The sequence below is a fragment of the Rattus norvegicus genome, chromosome 6 (assembly GCF_036323735.1).
Source record: "Rattus norvegicus strain BN/NHsdMcwi chromosome 6, GRCr8, whole genome shotgun sequence".
NCBI classification, from domain to species: domain Eukaryota; kingdom Metazoa; phylum Chordata; class Mammalia; order Rodentia; family Muridae; genus Rattus; species Rattus norvegicus.
The window spans coordinates 93,505,904-93,532,189 of NC_086024.1; the positions used below are offsets into that span (position 1 = coordinate 93,505,904).

General features: G+C 43.3%; 2 protein-coding genes across 3 annotated transcripts in view; one reads left to right on the plus strand and one right to left on the minus strand.

The window, feature by feature from the left end:
• The first annotated feature begins 7,077 nt into the window (after positions 1-7,077).
• Klhdc2 (kelch domain containing 2) overlaps positions 7,078-26,286 on the plus strand; it is a 39,829-nt gene continuing 20,620 nt past the window's right edge. Inside the window, 13 exon segments of one of the 2 annotated variants that reach the window (NM_001034133.1) lie at positions 7,322-7,650; positions 10,655-10,734; positions 12,885-13,002; positions 14,765-14,880; positions 15,224-15,305; positions 15,704-15,787; positions 16,780-16,860; positions 16,935-16,993; positions 18,241-18,350; positions 18,669-18,741; positions 19,869-19,956; positions 21,275-21,327; positions 21,442-21,746. In NM_001034133.1, coding sequence (NP_001029305.1) covers positions 7,498-7,650; positions 10,655-10,734; positions 12,885-13,002; positions 14,765-14,880; positions 15,224-15,305; positions 15,704-15,787; positions 16,780-16,860; positions 16,935-16,993; positions 18,241-18,350; positions 18,669-18,741; positions 19,869-19,956; positions 21,275-21,327; positions 21,442-21,565 — 1,221 coding nt within the window. In that variant the 5' untranslated portion in view covers positions 7,322-7,497 and the 3' untranslated portion in view covers positions 21,566-21,746. 2 annotated transcript variants of the gene reach the window in all.
• Nemf (nuclear export mediator factor) overlaps positions 21,787-26,286 on the minus strand; it is a 44,174-nt gene continuing 39,674 nt past the window's right edge. Inside the window, 5 exon segments of the mRNA NM_001170586.2 lie at positions 21,787-23,399; positions 23,533-23,612; positions 23,712-23,755; positions 23,851-23,951; positions 25,554-25,586. Coding sequence (NP_001164057.2) covers positions 23,322-23,399; positions 23,533-23,612; positions 23,712-23,755; positions 23,851-23,951; positions 25,554-25,586 — 336 coding nt within the window. The 3' untranslated portion in view covers positions 21,787-23,321.

The window sequence follows — 26,286 nt, forward strand, 5'->3', positions numbered from 1 at the left end:
GGTGAGGGTGAATAACCTGGTGTCTCGTGATAAGGCCATGGACAGCAGGGGAGGGAGCGTCAGAGAGGCGAATAGCAGGACATGGGTGCTATGAAGAGAGAAGGGAAGTGGAAAGGAGTGAGGAGGGGTAGGATAAAGAACACCAGGGATGTTCTGAAACACCACGAGGACCATACTATTTTACATAGGCCCAAACATACATATAATAAATGTATGTGTTTATGTATATGTAGTGAAGTTATTAAACTAATTTAAAAAGTTATTTTGTATAGGCCTAAAATTATACATAACAAATTCATTCCTGTGTGTGTCTGTGTGAAGTAATGAAGTTATCACTCGGGCGATAATGTCCCCCCAAGAGTTATAAATTAAGGGAAACCCCCAGTGCCAGCCATGAAAAATCTTTTGATCAGGAAAGTTCAAAGTACTCCCCAAACAATATAGGCCGTTATGGTTGCCCCCAAGAAGTACTTATTGTGACATTGTACTGAGTATTTTATTTTTGTGCACCACGTGTGTGGGTGCTCACTGAGGCCAGAAGATCTCGGGTCCCCTAGAACTGGTGTTACAGGAGATTCTGCTTCATCTGATGTGGGGACTGGGAACAGTTCGGGTCCCCTGGAAGAGCAGTAAATGCTGTCAGCCTCTGACCATCTCTGCAGCCCCACCGAGCCATGTTTGATGTTCTTGCTTTTGATACCATCTGCTCACGCTGAACAATGTGCTTTACTATTTAGTGACTCATTATACAAGTTCACATGCTACTTCTGTTTGAAGGGGAAAAGTCCTTGTTTATAACAGACATAACTGTCAGGCTCTTGAGCAGGTACGACATCATACAAACACAACAAACGTAACATTACATAGATAAGTTGTTCTGGTAGCAGCACTGAATTGAGAGTCTTGAGCATCCTGCTGTTTTGATCTTGAGTTTGACTCCAAGATCAAAAGCACATTGTTATAAATAGGTTTGGTTCTGATGTGAGCCAACTTTCTCAGAATCTGAAAATGTTCTTGAACATTGACTTTGAGTAGAAAGAAAACATGAACACCAAGAATGGAAATACCTCATCTTCTTGGTTCTTATGCAGGGGCTGAAGGACTTACCCACTTGTGCATGTGTGGGCATGTGCATGTGTGTGTTCGTGGTATGCGTTTGCATGTGGGTGCACATATATGTGCATGTATGTGGATGTGTACACCAGAAGATGACATGCACATTTGCCTCAGTTGCTGTCCTTCCGTCTTTTGAGACTGTGTCTCATTGGAGTTTACCAACTCAGCTAAGGCTGGCGAGAGTAGCTTCAAGGGATGGGCCCATCTCTTCCTCCCCAGTGCTGGGAGCACAGGCATTCAGGCCCTATGGGTTCTAGGATCTGAATTCAAGTCCTTACGCTTGATCAGCAGTTCACCAACTAAACTATCTCCTTGGGAGCCTTTTTTTTTTCTTTTTGAAATATATAGTTCATAAGGTCTCTCTGTAGTCCAGGCTGGCTTCAAACTCATGGTAGTCCTCCTGTCTCAGTCTCTGGAATGCTGGGGTTGAAAAGAACTGTTTCTTCATTTGGAAATTTGATTACTGTTTAGATAAAATTTCTGTGACTTACGTGTAATTTCTTCACGTCTTCCAAAATTACGTCAGGTTACAAAAACTCATGTTAAAGATCTCTTAAATTTTATTTTTTTAAGCGAACTTTATTATAAAAAAAAAAGTCTTGCAACTAAATACATCACACACCAAAATTAACCAGACGCAAAGTCTGGACGACTAAGTGGACTTACACAGTTCGAATTGGCAGTCAAAATGGATGCTGTGAAGCTTCGCATTAACCTCACACTTTCAGTATTCAGTGTACTGTGTTCACTTACCTACCACCTGAACCCAAAGAGTCCAGGACAGGATTAGAACCACAACGCTGCTTTATGTTCTTTCCCAGCGCGGGTCTGCATTCTGCCTTCCTCGTCTGTGCTGTTCTTTTCTTCCCTGAAAAAAAAAGAGAGAAAGTCTTATCTTTAGAGCTAAGAAGTGTAAACAAAACAAAAACTAAGGTAGGGAGATAGACAGAGCTGTCTCAACAGGCTGAGACTGCTTCGCTGGAACACTGAGGGGCCCCAGGCTTTCTGCAGAATGAAAGCTAAGCACATTTAGAGAGGCCAAGACACACACACTCACGGACATACTCACAAAGAAACACACACTAACAGACTCACGCTCACAAACACACACACATTTGTATACACAAACACACACACACACAAACACACTCGTGCACACACATGCACACACACACATGGCAGGAAGTTATAGCTAATTTTTGATGGTTTGACTGGGAGCAGGGTGGGCTCTATTTAATACTGGGGCATATTGCTTCTGCAGATGGAGTGAAACAGTCAAGACTGGGGCCGTTCTCTCTGGCTAAGGGCTATTGCCCAGTACAGCCTGACTCAGTTCCTCATGACCTGAGACCATCATCCAACAAGGTATATTCTACTTCCTATATATACCAAATTTTCATTATTCATTCAGCTGTCGATAGACAACTGGATTGATTCCAATTCTTTGCTATGATTAAACCATAAATAAATATGGGGCGCAAACATCTCTCTTGTAAGATATAGCGTTCTCTGGGTATATGCCCAGGAAGGAAATTGGTGGGTCATACAGTAATTCTATTTTTAACTTTTTTTTTTGAGAAATCTCCAAGCTGACTTCTACAATGGCTGTCTTAATTTGCATCTCCACCAACAGTGAACAAAGGTTCCTTTCCCTCTGCATCCTCTCCAACATTTGTTGTTAGATTGAGTGGCAGTGGCCATTCTGACTGGGTTGAGGCCCCCATATCAAAGTAGTTTTAATTTGCATTTCCCTGATGGCTAGGTCAATGGAACACTTTTAAAAATAGTTATTGGCCGAGTATGTTTTTTATTTTTAACTTGACTATTTGTTGACTAGCAGTTTTATTTCCTTGGTATTTGATTTCTGCCGTTCTCTGTAAAGTCTGTCTGAGGCGTAGCTGGTGCACATGATATCCCGTGCTGTGGGCTGTCTGTGCTGTGCTGACCGTTGCCTTTGCTAAGCAGAAACTTGATTTTCATGTAAACCCGTCTGCCGATGCTAGTTCCCGTGCTGTTGGTCCTCCATTAAAAGGGTTCTATATTCCCCTCTATCTGTGTTTTCTTCTAGAAGTTTCAGTGTTTCTGGTTTTAAGTTAGGCCTTTGATCCATTTTGAATTGTTTTTCGCACAGGTGAAAGACAATGTGTAGGGAGAAACCCAGCTTTGGCAGCACCGTTTGTTGAATAGGACTATTTTCTACCCAGTGCACATGGCCGCCTTCTTTGTCAAAAATTAAGTGGGCGTGGCTTTGTAGTCTTCTTTCCCATTGTTCTGTCTGTCTCTGTCACTATAGCTCTACAGTATAATTTGAGGTTGGGCATTGTGAACCTCTCATATTGCTCTTGTGCCTCCATTTTGTTTTGTATGTTTGTGGTCTTTTGTGATTCCATGTGAACGTTTGTATTAATCTTTCTAAACCTGTGAAAAACGGTATGGGAATTAAAGACCTTTTACAATTTAGTCTATTTTCCCTATTTTACCTCAAGCCTCAAGTTCTCTCAAGCCCTGTAACCCACAAACACTATAACTAAACTTTAAAAATATTTTAAAATCATTTTATCTGTACAGCTATTTGTCTGAATGGATGTCTGTGTAAAAAATGAATGCTTGTTACCCTGGAGCTCAGCAGAGGGTAAAGGTTCATGAGGAGCTGGTGTTGCGGGTGGTGTAAGCTGCTATGTGGGTTCTGGGAATTAAACTAGGCTGTTAGAGCAGCCAGCGCTCTTTTTTTCTTTCTTATTTTTTTTTAAGACTTATTAATTTCATGTAAGTGAGTACACTGTCGCTGTCTTCAGACACACCAGAAGAGGGCATCAGATCTCATTACAGATGGTTGTGAGCCACCACGTGGTTGCTGGGATTTGAACTCAGGACCTCTGGAAGAGCAGTCAGTGCTCTTAACCGCTGAGCCATCTCTCCAGCCCCCGTTACTTAACATTACTTTTTGTTTTGTAGTCAGCTTTACAGAAGAAAACCTGTTAGAAAGGATGCTGGGCATGCAGCAATCTCCCAAACAGTGGGAACGATGCACTGTGTGCAAGGCTCCAAGTTTTATCCTTGGCACTGGAATCCTAACACTTGTGAGGTAGAGGCAGGAGGATCAGAGGTTCACCGTCATCCTCAGCTACATGGTTGGTTTGAAGCCAGCCTGGACTTATTTTCCTTTAAGTCTTCTCTCTCTCTCTCTCTCTCTCTCTCTCTCTCTCTCTCTCTCTCTCTCTCTCTCAAATCACACACGCCAGTCGAGCTAGCCCTGTGTCTAACTTTCTCTACCCCACCCACTCCTATCTGAAAGTGGAGGCGCCCTAGGGCTGTTCTGGCTGGGGCAGACAAGGTTACAGAGCACTGAGGATATTCTTTATCTTCCAGACCAGCCTATACACTCTCCTGAGAGGAGGTTTGCATTCTTTGTACACAGGTCCTTCTTGAGCTTGCTGGCCAGCAGCTGTTCAGCCCCTCCACCGACGTGTACACAGTTCCTTGACCTGCACAGGTTGAGCCTTCAGTCTCCAGCCCTCTGCCTGGATTGCAGCAGAAAGTCTCGCTAGCTACAGTCCTGTGCGGGGTCTCTAGGCTCTTTTTTGTACACTCTCTCAAATGGAAATGACTTGTAACAGCATCCTTTATTCACTGGATGTAATTGTTGTCTCTGAGGCTTACTACTTCAGTCTGCTAACCTAGGCCTGGTCCTGGAAGCTTCTAAGCCTCCCTACAACCTAATCTAAGCCTAGAATGCTTTCAGCTTCTGAGGCTGAATAAAGCTCACCCTTTCTAGTTCTTTCTGAGCTCTGGCTGGCTGGTTCAACTCGGTTTTCTGATTCAAAACTCCTCTCTGTCCTTGGTCCTGTCAAGGCTCGATGCCCTAGTGTAGGGGGATGCCAGGGAGGGGAGGCAGGAGGGAGTGGGTGGGTGAGGGTGCACCCTCATAGAAGCAGGGGAGGGAGTATGGGATAGTGGGTTTCTGGAGGGGAAATGGGAAAGAGGATAACATTTAAAATGTAAATTTAAAAAATCCATTAGAAGAGGAGAAGGAAGAAGAGGAGGAAGAGGAGGAGGAGGAAGAAGAGGAAGAGGAGGAAGAGGGGGAGGAAGAGGAGGAGGAAGAGGAAGATGAGGAGGAGGAGGAAGATGAGGAGGAGGAGGAAGATGAGGAGGAAGAGGAGGAGGAAGAGGAAGAGGGGGAGGAGGAAGAAGGGGAGGAGGAAGATGAGGAGTAGGAAGATGAGGAGGAGGAAGAGGAAGAAGAAGAAGAAGAAGAAGAAGAAGAAGAAGAAGAAGAAGAAGAAGAAGAAGAAGAAGAAGAAGAAAAAGAAGAAGAAGAGGAAGAAGAAGAAGAAGAAGAAGAAGAAGAAGAAGAAGAAGAAGAAGAAGAAGAAGAAGAAGAAGAAGAAGAAGAAGAAGAAGAAGAAACTTCCTCTCCAAGCTGACTGATTCAATCTTATTTCTCTTGGCTTCAACTGATTGCACTGCTTGGACTTATAATCAGTTTTCGCAATCTGTTCTAATCTTCTGGCTCCGTCTCATTCAATGACTTTCTTCATGTATGTCTAGCTTGTTCTCTCTCTGCATTGGCCCTTAAGTAGCGTCTCTTTCCTCTCCTTGTGAGAGTTGGGCATATTCTATTCTATCAAATCTTTTTCTGATCTGTCACTTTGCTATTTAATTAGACATCACTTTCAAACACAGGTGCTTCCTTCTACAAACTAACTTTACCTTCCCTTTGTTGTTTGGGATTAAATGTGTGTGCTAGGGGCATATCTGTATTCCAATCAGAGTAGCCATGCTGCTGGATTAAAATCCCTCTACAATGACCCAGGACTGTTTGTAAGTATTGATAGTCTCACAGAGTGACAGAAGTCTAGCCTCCCGTGGACCAGGGGCAACAGTGATTCTGCGATGTAGGTTATCTTCATCCTGACCTTTGGGGCAAGATCCTCCGGGATGCTAACTGTTCTTGTTAACTGAAGTGTGTCATCCCACAACATAGTGTTTATGATTAAAAGTTCACTCTGAGGAAGGCTCAGTGCTACACTAGGGCAGAAAGATGAATCCAAGTGCAGCTCATCTGGGACAAGGCTCATTCTGTGGAGGAATATCCACTTGCGTGCTCTTGACCCCTAGGGCAAGGGGATCTCCATTGCTGGAGGATCAGTTGCTCGCCACAAACCTCAGCTTCAGTGCAAACCGGACATTCACATGACAGACAGACTTGCAGTATGAGAGGTTGTGGCCAGCGATGGGAGATGTCTTCTACCCGCCAGAAAGGAAACTGATGCAAGGTTTTCATCTCCCGTGTGATCTAACACAATGTGGCTGGTAGAAACACTGCCAATCTCTTTCTGACAGTGTACATCCTGGGCAGCAGCAGGGAGGCTATTTCTCTGATTCTCTTGTAATGGCAGGTGAGGAAGATCCCCTCAGCACAACACCTTGTGCACTGGGCTCACATTCTCTTCCGTGGCAATATTGCCCCAGGGAGACCTGGATGAAGCTGGTGGTGGTGGTGGTCTAGAAAAGCCTACTTCTTTAACCTTCACAGTGGTGCACACCTTTGATCCCAGCACTTTGATCCCACCCTTCAGACTCTTGAGTTTCAGCAAGCACAAGTCTCCAGCAACTGGAGGGAGTTTCAGTGAGAAAAGCTTCTTGGGGTCGTTTTTTGTTCAGTGTGTATTTTGCTCAGTGTATTTTTGTCAGTCCCAAAACAAAGAAAGAGCAAACAAGATGAGCAGCAAGGAGAGCCACCATTTAGATGAGGAACCTGAAGTGTTTTCCAGTCTAGCTTTTATTTTAGCGAGGAATTGGGTTTAGATAAATTTTCATTTGGCCTCACTAGAAGCTCAAATTGTGAGTCTGGAATTTGCATTCTTTCCCCAAGGGTAGGTTATTATGGCTTAGGAACTGTCCAGGCCTGGAGCACCCGGAGGCGGGAGGACGGATGTTGGGAGGACTCAGAGGAGAGAGGGCCCGACTGGGAGGGTTGCACAGCAGTAGGACAGCACAGCGGTAGGACCGACCGGCCGGAGGATCCGCAGCACAGGGGTTGAGCGCGCTTCCGGAGCTTGCGGACAGTGTCCGCTGCGGACGACTTCCGGCGGCGGCGTAAACAAGGCCCCGGCGGCCGGAGGCGGGGCGGGCTGCGAGTGCGAGCCGCCTCGGCCGCTCTCCCGCTCCGAGCTAGGTCCCGGCTGCTGCGCGGTCCCCGCGAGACCCTCAGCCGCTGTCGGCGCGCGCCCCAGCGCTCGGCCCGGAGGCGGGGGCGCAGCACAGTAGAGGCGGGTCGTCAGCGCTGGCTGCGCGCCGCGGTCCACCGCTCCGCTTTCCTTTGTCTCCCGCCTGCGGGGCCGGAGCGGTCTCGGTGCCCAGCGGTGCAGCCTCAAGATGGCTGATGGCAACGAGGATGCTCGAGCGGAGGACATGCCAGGCCCGGCCTTCGAAGGCTACGAGGCCATGGAGCTGGCCTGCCCGGCCGAGCGCAGCGGCCACGTCGCCGTCAGCGATGGGCGCCACATGTTCGTCTGGGGCGGCTACAAGGTCAGTAGGGCCGGGCGGGCTCGATCACCACCGCGGCTCTTGCTTATTCAGGAGAGCATCTTCCCGCCTTGCCCTGGTGGACTCAGGACTCCTGGGCTATTGTCACCGCTCTCTTGAACTTATGAGTCAGCCTGTCCCACGCACCCCCTTCGGCGTTGTTGTCTTTGGAATGATCGGAGCGAGGTTCTGTTAATGTGGGTTGGGTAGTGGGTGACTATGGCCTAAGGTACGGAAAAGGGTGGAGGCGAGGGTGTGCGAGAATCGCTTCATACCTTTGGGCCAGGTCATCGGGAGCTGGGGCCAGTTAGCCGACAGACACTATATTGTTTGTCCACTGTGTGAAACAAGGCCACAGGGGTCGCTTACTCACCTCCCCGAAGGTGTAACGGTGTAATCAACACCTGTGCAGATGCCCACCAACCTATTGTTTGAACGCAGTGCCATTTTCCTTAACTGGTTTCAGCTGAGAAAGGATTGCACCTCAGTAGGCCTTACTAGGAAAATTAAAGGAAAAAATAACCAGCGAATCCTCAGCAACGTACGTAATTGGAGTGCAGGTCTTTGGACTTTGTGACCAAGTATCTGTTTAGTCATTTGCACTGTTATTATACCCCAAACTGGGGAATGTCTGCTACTTAAACCGCTGTTCACTGTACTGGTTTTAGAATTCCACGATACACCCTAGTTCTTGGATTTCATCTGGTGCACACGCATTTGATCCATTTGAACTAAAACTATGAATATTATTTTAATGTTAAAATGACGCCCCCCCGGGGGGGGGGCCCTTAGGAAATCCAGTTCTCTGCGCCAGTGCTGGGAGTCGTTTGCTTCAGGAATCTAGTAACAGTAGCTTATAGTATTGACGACCTGATCACAGCTGGCCATTTTGAGAAAACTGCGCCTCCCCCACCTCCCATACCTTCGTTGGTTCAACTATTAGTTATCTTGCCAGCGTGAATGAATGCATCCTGCTGTTCCTATTTTCCAGGGACTAGGTCTTTAGAGGTCGATGTCAGGACCATTATTAAAACATGACGTTCCAGAGACGGAGAGGTGGCTCAGTGGTTAACAAGGTTGGCCACATTTCTGGGTTGGATTCTTAGCACCCACATGACTCACAACTGTAATTCCAGTCCCAGGGGATCTGATTCCCTCTCCTCTGCCTTTTTGGGCACTGTGCCCAAAACAGACAGGCTTACCAACAAAGCTTATATACATAAATAAACCTTTCACAATGCAAATCCCCTTTGAGGAGGATAGACCTGTTGGCCAATCACACTTTGGTCTGAAATATGTTGTTCGTAATTCCGTTTGTGAAAACTAGCATTGAGCCATGCTGTCATGGGGTTTGGCCTTGGGCTCCTTTTTTTTTTTTTTTTTTTTTTCTTCTTTTTTTCGGAGCTGGGGACCGAACCCAGGGCCTTGCACTTGCTAGGCAAGCACTCTACCACTGAGCTAAATCCCCAACCCCTTGGGCTCTTTTCTTGATCCTGCTGTTTCCACCACCCAAGTGTTGATGTGGGGATGGGATCCTTCTCTATTGTACAGAGAAATTGTCAGAGTGGGAAATTCCTGCTGGTCAGTTTATAAGGTCCTTTCAGCAAGAGGAGAAGGGAGAGTTATAGGCTAGCTGCTCCATCACGGAACGATTAATAGCCACTTATTTCCAGTGAAGGCCAGTTTTTATTGTATTTTGTCAATGTGAGGAAAGTGGCCAGTGAGGATCCAGGAATGAAATAAGGCAGTCCGCACAGGGAAGGGAGATGCCTGGTCCCAGCACTGCTTGTTAAATAACCTGAGGCAAATTGTTTTTACTCTACAATCTTGTAATAACCCTTTGTTAGGATTATTAAATAAGGGAATTTGAGGCTATCTGGTAAACTGGGTCTTTGTTAGGTTAACACCTGAAGGGATGAAGACCAGAACAAGGAAATTACAGTTGTCACCGAAGACTCAGTATTTACACTTGTAGTTTTGCCCTCAGAATGAGTGGGTGAAAGAGGGAAGGTTGGCTAGAACAGTGTGTTAGCATGGGTGGGGCTGCACGTCCTCCGAAGTCAGGTGACTGAAATCAGGGCCGTGGTGGTCTGTTCAGGATACAGCAAGACTTAGGCTATTTTTTTTTTTCTATTCTTTTTTTTTTGGAGCTGGGGATCGAACTCAGGGCCTTGCGCTTGCTAGGCAAGCACTCTACCACTGAGCCAAATCCCCAACCCCTACAGCAAGACTTAGGGCAGCAGCTGGAAACTAGTAGGTGTGACTCCCTTGGGGAGGGGGTTGAGTGACCATTGCACAGGGGTTGCCTAAGACCATTGGAAAATGTTACACAACTGTAATAAACACAGTTTTCATAATAGTAGCAAGATTACAGTTACAAAGTAGCAACAAAAATACTTTTATGGTTGGGGTCAGGGCCCAGGCACATACAAAAAAGCTTAGTGCAAATAGATCTGCAGCCCAACTTTTGATACAACCCTTGCAAATAGTACAAGGGCCCCCTGGGGAGCCCCCAAGGCAGTGGTTCTCAACCTTGCTAACACTGACACCTTATAGTTCCTCACTTAATTTGATGTGACTAGTATCATGAATAGTATCTCAAATAAGATAGAAAAAGAACCCAGAAAATGTCCTTAAAAATATCAGTTACCGGGGTTGGGGATTTGGCTCAGTGGTAGAGCACTTGCCTAGGAAGCGCAAGGTCCTGGGTTTGGTCCCCAGTCCCGAAAAAAAAGGAAGGAAAAAAAAAATATCAGTTACCGCACCAGGGAGCTGTTGAGTGTGAGTTACTGGGCCAGGAACTGTTCAGTGCATAGCACACTCGATGCACAAGCCTGATGAACTGAGTGTGATCCCCAGACCCTGGGGTGTAACCGTGGAAGGAGAGAAGTCACACCAGAGCACCAGGACACCCTGCCGCCATGTTACCTACACACCCTGACACACTAGTGCAAACTCAAAAGAAAATGTCAGTTACTTATGTTTGTAATCTTCTTATTCATCATAGAGTAATCAAGTGAGAGGACTCTATGACTTCTATCTGCCCAGAGAAGAACTGTGGATCTACAATATGGAGACTGGAAGATGGTAACTGGATATTAACCTTCAACTAAGGTCGCAAAGGAAGTGGGGATGCTTTTCCTTTCTGCATAGCTTTGACTGCCCTAGAACTTACTGCGTAGTCCAGACTGGCCTCAAACTCAGAGATCCATGCCCCTGCCTCTGTCTGCCTCCAGAGCACTGAGACTAAAGGCACGTGGCACAGTGCCTGGCTAAAACCCCACTCTGAGTAATTAAGGATACTAAGCTCTCCTTTCTGGAAACAGTGGTCTGGTTTGGATTACCGCTGAACTTAGTACACACAGACACTGTCATGATCTTAGAAGCCTCTAGTCAAGGCCTGGTCAACGGACCACAAGTAGATAATACAGAGCCTGGATTGGGAAGGTGCTACAAATCTGGTTGGTATTTTGAAAAAGAGGTTTTTAGTTTGCCATAATTGTTAGATTCTGCATGGTTTATCTGCTTAAAAGTTTTGAGAAAAGTCTTCTTTAAAGTTGTATTTTCTGGAGTGCATTAATAGGTGGGTGGCAAACGCTTGCCCACCTGCTTATGAGGTTCTGGGTTTGATTTTTCAATTGGGAAAAAAAAAAAGATGTATTTAAATTGAGGAAATGAAGAGATGGCTCAGTGGTTAAGAGAACTGACTGCTCTTCTAGCGGACCTAGGTTCAACCGCCAGAACATACATGGTGGTTTGCAACCATTTACCTCCAGTCAGAGACCTGATGCCGCCTCCTGGCTTCTGAGGGCAGCAGGTTGCACGTGCAACAGTGCACAGACATAGATATGCAGACAGAACACAAACACCCATGCAGTATATAACAACAAGAACGAGCCCGGTGTAGTGGCACATGCCTTTGTTTAATTTCAGCATTTGGGAGGCAGAGGCAGGTGGAGCTCTCTTTGTGAGTTCAAGGACAGCCAGTGCTGTGCAGTTAAACTGTCTTGAAAAATAACAAAAGAAACCAAAAATGAGCTGGTAATATCTGAGAGGGTCTTCAGGGTCTTCTGCCTGTCTAGCAGTTCAAGTCCAGGGTATGTTAGTAGACTCTGGCTTTCTCACAGTTGGTGGTTTGGGGGTGTATAAATGTGTTCCCCTGTTCATGAAGACTTTACTGTCTTTACTTGAGTCTCTACTGTCTCACTGTTGATCTTAAAGCCAGGGTGACTAACGGAAGGTCACTACTATTTTTATAATAATAAATCAGTTAATATGGGCCATTTGCTAATTTCTTTTTAAAGATTTATTTATTATATATAAGTACACTGTAGCTGTCTTCAGACACACCAGAAGAGGGCATCAGATCCCATTACAGATGGTTGTGAGCCACCATGTGGTTGCTGGGAATTGAACTCAGGAACTCTGGAAGAGCAGTCAGTGCTCTTAACCACTGAGCCATCTTTCCAGCCCTAAACTTTTTTCTAAAGGACTGGAAAATTCCCAAAAGAAGAATTAAGCTTAAGATTAATTTAAACAAGCTAATTAATTTAAACTTCGAGCTAAGCACAGGTGAAAGCGACCACCGATGATGTCGTCAGGACACCTGAGTGTACTTTTACCACTGTAGCTCTCTGGGGCTGAGCATGGGCACATTCATTTCATTCTCACACTTAGGGAGGAAGAATTAGGCAGATTTCTGTGAGTTCTGGGTAACTTAATAAAACATGTCTGTTGAATTAGCACTAGGAATGGGGAGTTTTCCTTTTGGGTCCTTGGCCTACTTAAAACCAGACAGGGCCATGGAGCTGGCTCAGCAGGTGGTCAAGCCCAGGTTTTCATCCCCAGAGTGCATGTGACAGGGAATCTCCTACACCTGCACATGCAGGCCTCTGTATGTCGCTATGACATACTTGTGCCCAGACACACACAGAAATCAGTGTAAAACAAAGACCTCCCAGCCAGTTAAGATCATATAAATACACAGCAAATAGTTTGACAGATGGCTCGTGGAACAGAGGGCTTTTCAGAGCCTTTCATCCTGCCTGATGTGAGGCCATCTTCCACTGTCTGGACAGGTTAATAAGGAGGAAACTGATTCCATGGGTTATCTTAAAGCTAGGGGAGAGAGACCCTGGATATCATCAGGTGCCTTTTCCTCATTGTGAGGATATAAGTCAATAAATCTTGTATTTCTTTTCTCTGGGAACTGTAGCATCTAACCCTCTTCCTTGTAGGAAGAAGATCAACACTGAAGGTGATGTGCCCCCATCCATGTCTGGGAGCTGTGCTGTGTGCGTAGACAGGGTGCTGTACTTGTTTGGAGGCCACCATTCCAGAGGCAACACAAACAAGGTCAGTGTTGCTAGGGTTACTGTACGTACGGTGTATGCGACTCCGCTCTGAGTGTGTGTGTAGTAGTTTCTCTACTCCTGTTTACTGGGCCTTTGTCAAAACCAGTGCCAGCCAGCAGCCTTTGTGTAGTAACTTCCAGGGTGTGTGTACTTGGTGTTCTCAATTACTTGATCTCCTAACAACCCTGGGTGGCAGGTGAGGGTTAATTAGAAAGCATTTAGAAAGATCATTACAGACAAAGGATTTGGAGTGAAGGGGAAAGGTAAACAGGGTTATAGGGATAAATTAATATTGAAAGAAGGTGGTAAACAGTAATTCTCTCTAATGCTGCCCTAAGGCATGTGCTGCTTTGATTTGTCCATGGTTTTTTTCCAAATAGGAAAAAATATGTCAGTAAAAGACAGATGAAGCTTCACAACGGTCCATAGTCTATAGGTAGACTTGTATTTAATTCACTGATTTTGCAACTTAGTAAACATGTTACATGCAGAGTACAGAGTTGAAAATGGGACAGTAGGGATGGGTGGAGCAGTTCCTGGGTGAAGAGACTAAAGGTGTGACTGCAGGGAAGTGATTGATGTTGGGTGGGGGAGGGGGTAGAACAGGTGCTTACTCAATAGACAGAGCTGGAATTTCGTAGGAAGTCAGTGTGGAGACCTGCAGGCATGATTATTCAAGATGTCAGGTGACTTTGAGGTTCTGAGATCCACGGATGGAGTGTTGTAGTGTCACATAAGTGCAGACTATCCTGTCCTAGACAGACAAACGCAGATCCAGGAGGGAATACGTGGATGCACCATGAAAAGGCTTAGGAGGCGTGAGCTGGATCCCGGGGTGGGGACAGAATGATTAATAGCACTTACTTGGCTGGGGTTCAGTCTGGCCAGAAGGGAAGCAGGTGTCATAGAGAGGTGAGCTGTGTGAGGTCTGTTACCTGGCTTCAAGGCCGCCTTAGACCAGTATTTAACTTTTTTTTTTTTTTGATTTGTTTTTATTTTATGTGTAAGGGTATTTTGCTTCTGTGTGTCCTTTTGCACTATGTGTGTGCCTCGTGTCTGAGGGGCCAGAAGAGGGTATTAGATCCCCTGGAGCTGTAGTTACAGACTGCTGTGAGCTCCCATGTGGGTGATGGGAGTCAAACCCAGATCCTCTGGAGGAGTAGCCAGTGCTCTAAACCATTGGGCCATCTGGTCAACTCTTGAGTATTTAACCTTTTAAGTATTGGCTGATTCTTTTTTTAACTTTTAGAAGACATGTTAAGTTAAATTTCAAGAGCCTAAGTTTTTCTTTTTTTTTTTTCTTTTTTTTTTTTCCGGAGCTGGGGACCGAACCCAGGGCCTTACGCTTGCTAGGCAAGCGCTCTACCACTGAGCTAAATCCCCAACCCCCTTTTTCTTTTTTTTGAAACATGGTCCTGCTATAAATCAATTAATTAATTAATTAAAAAACAGTAAATCAAAGCACTTATCTAAAGTTAGGGCAGGATAGGGCGCTTGTGCTGGTATATGTGAACACAGCCAGTTTCTTTGACACAGAAGTGTAGTTCATGAAAACAATTATAACTATATTTTTGATGTTACTGATTTAAGTAATTTACAGTCTGTTATAAATTCATAATCCTACCCAGACCAGGGTGGTAGCCCGTCTGCAGTCAGACTCAGCACTGATTAGATGGTACCTTTATGACAAAATACAGTAAAAGTAAATGCCAGTACTGAATTTTCTATGTAACAAAACTAACTGAAATCGTTGCTTCTGACAGTTCTACATGCTGGATTCAAGGTCTGCAGACAGAGTGTTACAGTGGGAAAGGATTGATTGCCAAGGAATTCCTCCATCATCAAAGGACAAACTTGGTGTCTGGGTATATAAAAACAAGTACGTTAAAAGCTATAGGTTTGGTGGGTTTTTTTTTGTTTGTTTTTGTGTGTGTGTGTGTGTGTGTGTGTGTGTGTGTGTGTGTGTGTGTGTGTGTGCAGAATGTACTTATCCTGTAAGTGCCCTAGTCAGCATTAGAAAACAGCATGGAGTGTATCACATAGTAAATTAATACAGGAGTTCACTTAACTTAGTAACTGAAAACTAATTGTCATGTTAAGTATTATTATTTGAATAATTTCATATACTTGGGTACTCAACTCATTCCATATATCAAGATGTTATTCCTGTTTCTAGTTTATGGATACTTAAATCTTTAATGTTTTGGTTTTATATAAAATAGGTTAATATTTTTTGGAGGCTATGGATATTTACCTGAAGATAAAGTATTGGGAACATTTGAATTTGATGAAACATCTTTTTGGGTAAGTAAAGTTTCATACTTGCACATGGCCTCCTTGATATGTTGAAAAATGTGATCTATTTTGTTTTTGCTCTCTGAAATTTTTATTAATTTTGAAATTTTTTTCTCCTTTCTGTAATTTTGAAATGTTAATTTTGTACGTGTATATGAGTGCACACCTCAGCGCAGGTGACAGTGCACGTGTCAAAGTCAGAAGACCACTTGGGGGAGTTGGTTCTCTTCCCATGCCATGGGTCTGGGCTCGGCAGCAAGTGCCTTGCCCCTGCTGAGCCATCTTACAGAGATGGGTTCATTTCACCTGGAGCCTTGTCATTGTCTTTGTTGATAAATGGGGCCAGTAAGAGTTGCATAATTTGTAAAATACAGTATTTGTAAAATAACATAGAACCTTTTCTGTAGAATTCAAGTCATCCAAGAGGATGGAATGATCATGTCCATATTTTAGACACTGAAACATTTGCCTGGAGCCAGCCCATCACCACTGTGAGTCACTAAAGAATGATGTGGGCTTAGTCAAGGGGGTTCAGAGTCGGGAGGAGCTTGAGGCTGACAGTTCATTCTTGTCTGAAATGAGGCTGGCTGTAGCTGTATTGCTTTCCAAGGAATACAAACCTTAGAAGTTTAACAGGTATATAATTTGTGTTGTACTTTCATTTGCTAGTAATTAAGTTGAGCTTTAAATAAAAAGTTAAAGATTAAGTTTTTTTCTTTTAAAGATACTATACAATGTACCAGCCATTTTAAAACAACTTTCCTTACATACTAACCAGTTTGTTCAGTAACAGTCTCAGAAATACTAAAATACTCAGTCGTGGTATCTGTAAAGTAATTGAATTATTTCTATCCCCATTAGCTTCCAAATGAATGAGGCTTAAGCTATGATTCATTTATTTAGCTTGGCACAATCACTGGGGGAAACCTCCCAGTCGTATTCTTTCTGTTAATTCCCCAGCTGGGCCTCCCAGGTCCTTGCAGTTTGAGTTTTCCTGGGGTTCATTTCAGGGTTCATTTCACTTCAGCCATGTACTCCTACCTGGCCCATCATGTCTAATGGAGACCTTCTGTCTCTCCATCTTCCTTCTGCACTCCTTCCTCCTCCTCTCTCCTTCCCTTAATCCTTTTTCCTGGTCCTTACCTACAACCCCAGCCCGGTGACTGAAACTGCCTCTCCTGTTGTCCCCAGTAATTGACTGTAGCCACTTTACTTTGACCAGTCATTTTAAATGGGGAACAAAGGTTCCATAGAAACCCTTGGTGTATGTAAGGATCTGCTTGTCGAGGCAACCAGATCTTCAGGGCCAGCATTTAGCATTTGAATACATAGCAGCACCAGGACAACCCCCAACAGGTATTAACTCTTTTACACTGTTGCTCTCTAGTGCTGGAGTATCTGGATATCCCATATTCAGAAAACACTGGTGTTTCCCCTCTCTTTTTAAAGTTCACATTGGTGAAGCTGTTTTCCTTTTTAACAGGGCAAGGCACCTTCACCTCGTGCTGCCCATGCCTGTGCAACTGTTGGAAACAAGGGTTTTGTATTTGGTGGCAGATACCGAGTGAGTATAGAAACAGGTTTTAATGGCTTGCTGTTGGCTTCATCACATGGTAACTCGTACTTACTCTCTTCTAGGATGCTAGAATGAATGATCTGCACTATCTTAATCTGGACACATGGGAGTGGAATGAACTGTAGGTATTACCTTAGACATCTAAGATACATTTCAGATCCCAACCCCATTCCCTGTTAGTATGAAACGAATGTGTTTCAAGTTTCTGTAACTTTGGATTTAAATAAACCTTACTGGGGTCCTTAAGGAAGGAATTTTATTTTTATTTCCAGTTTCCCTAACTATGTGCCTGGTACATACAGCATGTGTTCAATGTTTGCTGAAAGAAAATGTCTAAAGTTGATTCTGCCTTCAAAGAACATAGTTTAGTATAAAGTATGTAGTTAATACAGAGAGAGGCTTCTCTTTTTAGCATGTCTGGATGCAAGATGTGTGTGGGTGCATGTTGTGTGTGTAGGTGTAGGTCCAAAGCTAACATTGGGAGGGTCTTCAAGCACTGTCAACTGTATCTGTTGAAGGGATCTCTCCACTGATCCCAGAGCGCCCCAATATGGCTCGATAGCCAGCTTGCTTGGAGGAGTTCACTGTAGCCTTCTAAGTGGCACTGAGTGTCTCCTCATGCAGTGACAGGTGGGCTTCCATGTCCTTGCTACTTAAGTAGGTGCTGAGATCTGTCTGAATGGTCCACATGCTTTTATGATAGACACTTCCTGCTGAGCCACCTCAGAGACCCTAGGAAGCCTTGTCAGGTTTTCTTCTCCTAATACCCCACCTGTATTTTTTTTTCTTTTTTCTTTTTTTTTTTTCTTTTTTTCGGAGCTGGGGACCGAACCCAGGGTCTTGCGCTTGCTAGGCAAGCGCTCTACCACTGAGCTAAATCCCCAACCCCACCTGTATTTTTAAAGACGTCCTCAGCATTTCTCTCTGGTATCTACTTTAAACATAGATTTCATGGATAAGGTTGATTATGTGTGCCTGTGGTATGCTCAAAAGGCTGCCCACCTTTTTTATTTTAGGGTGCTTTTTTTGTTCTGGTGACAGGATCCCACAATGTAGTACAAGTTAACGTAGTATATAGTGCTCTCCTCAAACTTGAGGAGATCTTCTACCTCAGGAACCTCCCAAGTGCTAGGATTGAGTGTGGCGGTCTCTTGTTACTTTTCCTTTTGAGACGTGGTCTCTCCTGGCCTGGTGTTTGCCTTGTACGATAGGCCAGCACTCTAGGCCTTGCCTGCAAGCATGTGTCAGAGCTGCCCCAGCCCCTTCTGAGTACTTGTGGGTTCTAGGGATAGAACTTGGGTTCTCAAGCACTTTGTTGACTGAGTTATCACCCAGACTCTAAACAAATATTGTAACTATTGTTTTTAGAATTCCACAAGGTATATGCCCTGTTGGCCGCTCCTGGCACTCACTGACACCAGTTTCTTCAGACCATCTTTTTCTCTTCGGAGGATTTACCACTGAAAAGCAGCCACTAAGTGAGTCCTTTAAATATATGGATTTTAATTTCGCATCATAATATCCATTAGCAGTATACTACTCAATGAAGTTCAATCCTAGCTGTGTCCTTTCAGGCTGGTTTATTAATTTTGATCTGTAACACCTTATAATTATACATATTATGACCCAAATACATTATACCTGAAAAAAAAAAAGGTGACTTGGAGCTCTTAAAATCCCTGCTGAAACCTTGCATGTGCAGTGGCCTTACTTCCTTATTCTTGCTAAAGTTGTGTCCTTAAGTGCCACACTGACAGGATGAACATACTTCATAGCCTTTTCTTTGGTTTAATCAGGTGATGCCTGGACTTACTGCATCAGTAAAAATGAATGGATTCAGTTTAATCATCCTTATGTTGAAAAACCAAGGTATGGGCTACCTGAAAGGAGTAATTTCTTGGGCTGGTAAGAACTGAGGATGCTTTGGCTGGATTTTATCCAACATTCTTAGAAAAGTCTTGGTGTTTATTAAGATTTGGATCATACTTCCAAAAAGGAAACCAACTAGCATCAACTGTCTGAAGCTTGCTTTCCCGTTATCTATGTGAATAACACTGATAATGCTGTAAAATCTTCAGAGTGTACATGGGGTGGGGGGGCATCAAACCAAGAGCCGCTCATTATTTGGTGACAGCATTTTTCTAGGAAGCATAAGTCAAACTTCTCAAAGGCGTGTGGGAGGAGGGCTGGGTAGGAAGGCACATGCCTGTATTCCAGCCCTTAGAATCCAGAAGCAGGAGGATCAGATTAAGGCCAGCTTTGGGCTATGTAAGACACTAAAGAGTTGTTTTTTTTTTCCTTTTTTTAAACAGATAGATTCTTCTTAATCTCAAAAGAAATTGTTATAGGCAGGTATATACTTAGCATTGGTATTTAAAGTGAATTTAAATATTCCAGCTTCAATTTTTTTCATCCAAGTCTTTAGCCCAAGTAGTCATGCTGCTAAGACATTGGCAGAAATGACCTTTCCATACAACTATCCAGCTTAGAGATCTTTGGAATTTTCAGTGTTTCAGACACTGTGTGTGAGGCCAACTCACCTTGCCATTCCTTAGCCCCCATAAGAACTTTTTGTAATTGCAAACAAAGACCTAACTTGTTTGGATAAAAGTGCCCCATTATGGGGACTTACAACCATCTGTGGTGGAGTCTGACCCTTCTGGTGTGTCTGAAGACAGAACACTCCCATACATAAAATAAATAAACCTTTAAAAAAGAGGAAGATAATACCTCTTATGTAGCCCTCGCTGGCCTGGAACATATGTGGACCGGATTGGTCTGGGATTCCCTGAGATCCACCTGTCTCTGCCTCCAGAGTGCTGGGATTGAAGGTGTGCGCCACCAAGGCTGACCTTAAAAAAAGCTGCTTTCCCATGGACTCAGATTTCTTACCAAATGTGGTCTGAACTACCTTGAAATCTCTAGTCTGTCACCAGGTCTACAGTGTGGTTTAAAGTGATCACTTACACTGACGTCTAGCTTTTGTTTGCATGCAGATTATGGCATACAGCTTGTGCGAGCGATGAGGGAGAAGTAATTGTTTTTGGTGGTTGTGCCAACAATCTGCTGGTCCATCATAGAGCTGTGAGTACACCTTCACTGCTACTGAACATAGTTTTTGGAAAATAACATTTTTTGTGTGTAGGCATATATGCACGTGCGCCACGGGATGAAGGCAACCCTTATAGCTAATTCTGTCCATGGGGGTCTTGGGTATCTAATCCTTGGTGACGAGAAACTTTCATCCATTGAGGTGAAGGCTGCTGAACATAGTATCTTTTTAAAGGTCTATTTTATGTGAGTACACTGTCGCTGTCTTCAGACACACCAGAAGAGGGCATCAGATCCCATTGCAGATGGTTGTGAGCCACCATGTGGTTGCTGGGAATTGAACTCAGGACCTCTGGAAGAGCAGTCAGTGCTTTTAACCACTGAGCCATCTCTCCAGTCCTGCTTTTCTTTTTATTTTTGGCTTTTTGAGACAGGGTTTCTCTGTGTAGCCCTGGCTTTCCTGGACTGTAGACCAGGCTGTCCTTGAATTTAGAGATCTGCCTGCCTCCTTTAAGAGTGCATCATTGCCACTTGGCTTTTTTTTTTTTTTTTTTTTTTTGATTTATGTATTTAATGTATGCAAGTATACCGTAGTTTTCTTCACACACCAGAAGAGGGCATCAGATCCCATCATAGATGGTTTTGAGCCACTATGAGGTTATGGGGAATTGAACTCAGGACCTCTGGAAGAGCAGTCAGTGCTCTTAACCACTGAGCCATCTCTCCAGCTCAGCTTGTTTTTAAATTAAAAACAACGAAAAAGGGCTGGAGAGATGGCTCAGAGGTTAAAGAGCACTGACTGCTCTTCCAGAGGTCCTGAGTTCAATTCCCAGCAACCACATGGTGGTTCACAACCATCTATGATGGGATCTGATGCCCTCTTCTGGTGTTCTGGGGTGTCTGAAGACAGAGTGTACTCACGTATATAAAACAAATAAATCTTCAAAAAAAAAAAAAAGACTCATAAAAACAAAACAACAAAAACAAAACAATGAAGAAAGCAAAGCCCTTCATGTGACAGGTCTCTTGCTTTCATGTATGTCTGCGTACCGTACAGATCTCCCCCCCTCAAGGGAGGTTACAGGTGGCTGTGAACAGCCTCACTGAACTCAGGTCATTTGGAAGAGCGGCCAGTGCTCTTACCAGATGAGCCATCTCTTTCCAGGCCCTCTTTTCTGCATAGCTTAGTCCTGCACATATGGCCTGTGCGTGCTAGGTAGCACTTGCTACATTCCCAGCTCTGGTCCCGCTCTTGCCCAGTACTCCTGCCTTTGCCTAGAGCTGAGGTTACAGTACCACACCTGCCTGCTCTCAGCACTTGCATTTTACCTGTTCCTTCTTTTTTTTTCAGGCACACAGTAACGAAGTACTTATATTTTCAGTCCAACCAAAATCTCTTGTACGGTAAGTTCTTACCAGGTATTTGGCACCAGGTATGATTAAAGGCAATGATGAGTCTTCATTCAAGTTAATGTTCTATTTAGTAAAATTATTTTCACTTTCCTTGTCCACTTTTAGGCTAAGCTTAGAAGCAGTCATTTGCTTTAAAGAAATGCTAGCCAACTCGTGGAGCTGCCTTCCAAAACACTTACTTCACAGTGTTAATCAGAGGTTTGGTAGTAACAACACTTCTGGATCATAAGGCTTTGTAGATACTACTTCTGGTCTACTTGCATGGAAAACAGCCCTGTATTTGTCAGTGTCATCCTTTGTATAATTATATCATTGTTGTAGTTTGCAGCTTTCTGGGTTTTATGTGCATGTGAATGGCCTAGAGAACCTATTTTTGTGTCTAAAGTTTACAATAAATGTATTTAACACCAGTACCTGTCTATTGTTAAAAGTTAAAAAAAAATCACTGTGTTGGCATTTTTTTTAATGATTTATTTTTTATGTATACTGAATGGTGTTTTTCCTGCATGCGTAAGGGTGTTGGACTCCCTGGAACTGGAGTTACAGACAGTTGTAAGCTGCAGTGTGGGTGCTGGTAACTGAACCTGGGTCCTGTGGAAGAACAGCCAGTGCTGAGCCATCTCTCCAGCCCCTGCATTGACTTTTATACCAAGAATGGTTATAACATTTTTTTTACATTTATCTTTTGATAATTTGGATGTGTCTGTAGAAATGTAAAGATGCTACATTTTCAGCCTTTACCCTTATGTAGCCAAGGCTGGGTCTTGAATCAGTCATCCTCTAGCTTCCACCCCTCAAGTACTAGAACTGAAAATGCTATCACACTGGGTATGTCTGCAGTGGGTGAGACTTAAACAGCCCAAGCTACAACTTAGTACTTCAACCTTAGTGTGTTGGTGCAGTCCTGGGACATGTGGTGGCCATAGTTACTACCCAGCTAATTAAAACATGGTAGTTTATACCTCCTGAAGGGAATGATACTGCATGGCTTCATTCTCTATTCTAATAGGAGCCGGAAGAATACTAGTCCAGGAATCTTTAGTGATGAGCCTAAAAAAAAAAAATGCACTTTTGATTTTTCTTCCCAAGACGGAGTTTCTCTCTATGGCCTTGGCTGTCCTGAGCTCTAACTCAGAGAGCTACCTGCTTCTGCTTCCCCAATGCTGCAACCACCACCCAGAAAAAATGCACTTCTGATATTACAGGTCAAGACGCTTGAGCCTGGTGGGAGATGCACGCCTTTACTCCAGCACTCAGGAGGCAGGGGCAGGCCATCTCTTGAGGTGAAGGTCAGTCCGCTTTACAGAGTGAGTTCAGGACAACCATGGCTACACAGGAAACCCTGACTTGGAAAGACCAAAACCACCATAAGACAGTTTTAACTATTTGATAGCTGCTGGGAGTAGGGGATTGGAAAGAAAATAGCAAACAAGTGATATATTACAAGGAAGAAATTAGGAAGAAAGCTGATATATATATATATAAATGCACGGAAACAACTGTCATTTTCTTGTGGTTTTTTTTTTTTTTTTTTTTTTTGCATTTGATGTAAAACTTGGCAAAGTGTTCAAGACACAAACCTTAAATGTTTAATTGCTCTACTAACCAAACAGAAACCTCTCCTGACTGGCTGTACTATGTATGAGATGTTATATACAGTAGACCACTACGTCAGTAGTTTATGCACTTGAGCCATTTCAGGGTCTTTTCATCATGAATGAGACCTCAAGAATTTCAATAAAATGTAGAACAATTACAGGTGTGTATCATTAAGTTTTCACAAATATTTTACGAAATATTATTGTAGTAGTGTATATATATATATATATATATATATATATATATATATATATATATAAAAACTTGGGGAAAAACCATAAGTCCTTTTGGTGATAGAGCAAGGCAGTATGTTCGTCTGTAAAGTGGAAGTCCTAGTAACATGTTGTCTGCATCTCTGGCTACAGAGCTGGCTGCCCAGTGCACAGCTATTTTCTTTTTACGTGCAGAAGATTGGGGGCAGACACTTTCACTTTCCCGGGAATGTTTCTTGATAAATCTGTGTCCTAAAACAAACAAATAGACAGAGTACTTAGTATCTCGTGACCTATTTAGGATAATTATGTGTACTTGACTGTCAAAAGACAATAGAAAAGAGCATGACCACACCACCAGTCACCAGAGCTGAGGGAAACTTACCTTCACACTTCGGAATAAGTCTTTTTCTCTTGCTGTTGCTTCTTTGGAGTGCATGAAACTGTTCAAGGCTGTCTTTGCAGCTGTAAGGGTAGAAGGGTAGAGCACAGAGGTGCACTTCTGATTCAGTTGCTAAACCATTTAAAAATCTCAATAAAAAACAAACGAAAACCCTAAATTACCTTTTCCCTTTTTCTGAACTCCAGGAGTAAGTTTCACTTTGTATCTTTAAAAAAAAGACATTGTAGGAGTTACTACATGGAGACCAACGGTTCCTAGAGCTGCTTGGCAATGCTTATGAGTGAGACCATGGTGACTTACTTATAGTTTGTCATGATGGTGTAAGGAGCACATATTGGAATAGCAAACATTAATACATCTTCAGGATGTGGTTGCCCTGTCAAAGAGTCAAATAGATTTTCCTAAAGCAGAAAAAATAAAAACAATTATAAAAGGAATTTATGCCAAACTTAAAAAGAACAGTAGATGCTGGGGGAGGGGTGTTGTTGAGTATTAGAGCCCTTGTCTAATGTGCAAATTTTGTTCAGATGACACCATCATAAAGGCAAGATCTAAAATTAGTATCTGAATACATATTTAGCCTTTTCTGACAACAGTACCCAAACCCTGCTTACCGTTCCAAAGAACTGAAGAGTAATGTTTCAATATATATTCTTTATAACTTATAACAATGGGAACCGTTTTCAACATACCATTTAATTTGTTTTAGAGAGGGAGGAAGACAAGTTGGTCTTGCAACTAAGCTGTACAGGAGAGCTACTGTGGGTTAAAATGATGCACAGTACTAATAACTACAAGGAGGTTAAGTCCTTTGTGAGGAAACAGAATGTACACTTGGGGCAGAACTTACACTTGGGACAGACCAGTGATTTTTCTTTTTGGTGTGTGGAAGCCTCTATGAACCTCCAACTAATTTAACAGCCTCACTGAATCTAGATCTCAGAGACTGGGCAGGCCCAGCTGCCCAGCAAGCTCCAGAGCACCTTTTCCCCACTTCCTTCAGGCCAGGATTACAGGTACATACTGCCTTGCTTGGCTTTTCATGTGGGTGCTGGGAATTGCGTTCGGGTCCTTATGCATGCATGGAAAGCACTTTATAGTCTGAGCATCTCGTGAAGCAAAATAGAATCTTTGTGTAGTTCTTAATGTTCTGGAATGAACTTTGTAGACAAGGCTGGCATCAACTCAGAGATCCATCTGCCTCTGCCTCCCATTGTATGGAGATTAAAGCATGTGCTACCAAACTCTGGCTATATCAGTGAGCATCAGAGATTTTTGCATCCCTCTATATGAGACAGACAGGCATGCATGCATGCATACATACATACATACAAACAAAGAAACAAACAAACAAGTTTTGGCTTTCCGAAAGGAGTGACATCTAGTATTAGTCAGTTCATAATATATTAGACAGGCCTTGCAACAAAAGATCATACTTTACAAAATATCAACAGTGCCAAACTTGAAAAAGTCTACTACTTGTTTGGGTGTGTGTAGGGTGTGCACACAAGTGCATGCACACCAGAAGAGGATATTAAGTCTAAGCTACAACTACTGTTGGTTTTATTGGCTGACAGAGGGCACTTGTAGGCTATCTATAGGGGCAAAATGCTTTGATGTTGAGCTTAAGTAATTTACAGAGTTTCAAAACTGTCCTAATGGTGATAATTATCCCCATAATAATAAGAATATTGAAGCAAAAAGGAAAGGAAGGAATAGAGTATTTTCAGGCTAGGCATGGTGGTGCACACCTTTAAATTCAGCTCTCAGGAAACAGAGGCAAGCCTCAGGCTGGCCATGTCTACATACTGAGACCCTATCAAAAACCAAAACACCACTACCAAAAGAATAGCTTGAGATTTTGACAGTTGTATCTAGTGCAGATGATACCTCACCCCAGACGTGCCTGCAGGCCTGCAGTTGTCTTCTCAGTTCTGAGCAGTGTTAGAGATTCTGGGCAAAGATTGTAATGAAATGTAAGAGAAACCTTATTCAAATCTTACCTCATTTCCCTGCTGATCCAGATCATGTTCTTCCTAGTTCCAAACACAAAAGTTAAAGTCACCTATTAAAATTTTGTACCAATAGCCACAAGCAGGAAAGAAGATATAATAAGGTTGTTGCATTACATCAAAATTGAAGACTACAACTGAGGTTCCCCTAAGACTCTAAAGTCCATCAGTGTTTAATATTTTAGAAAGCACTGCCACTGAATGAGAAAAATAGTGTTTGTAACCAGTGACAAAACCTATACTTAAGGTATATACTGAAATAGTGTAAGTTTTAGAGACAACCTGAAATGACAACTAAGCTCAATGTTTGCAAAGAGAAAATTCTTAGAAAAAAGGACTTCCAAAGAGTTTTGCCGACAACTTTAAGATAGCCTTCAAATACTGAGATAAATGTAATTCTGTGTCTATTACATGCACAACATCCATTTACAGACAAACTAGTCCAAGTCTGTTTAGGCTTTAGGCTCTTTAGACCTTAGAGTACACAATTTTTTAAATAATAAACTTATATTTAATAGTTCTGCAAGATCAAAGTCCAAGATCAGGACAGTAGTAGGTTTGGTGACGATGTGCCTCCAAAAGGTATCTTAGTAGAATGTGGTAGCCACTGTAATCCCAGCACCTGAGAGGTAGAGGCAGGAGGACCTTACTCTGCAAAAGCAAGTTGTAATACCAGTCTATGCTACACGAAAGTCCAAAAAAAAAGGTAAAACTATAATAAAAA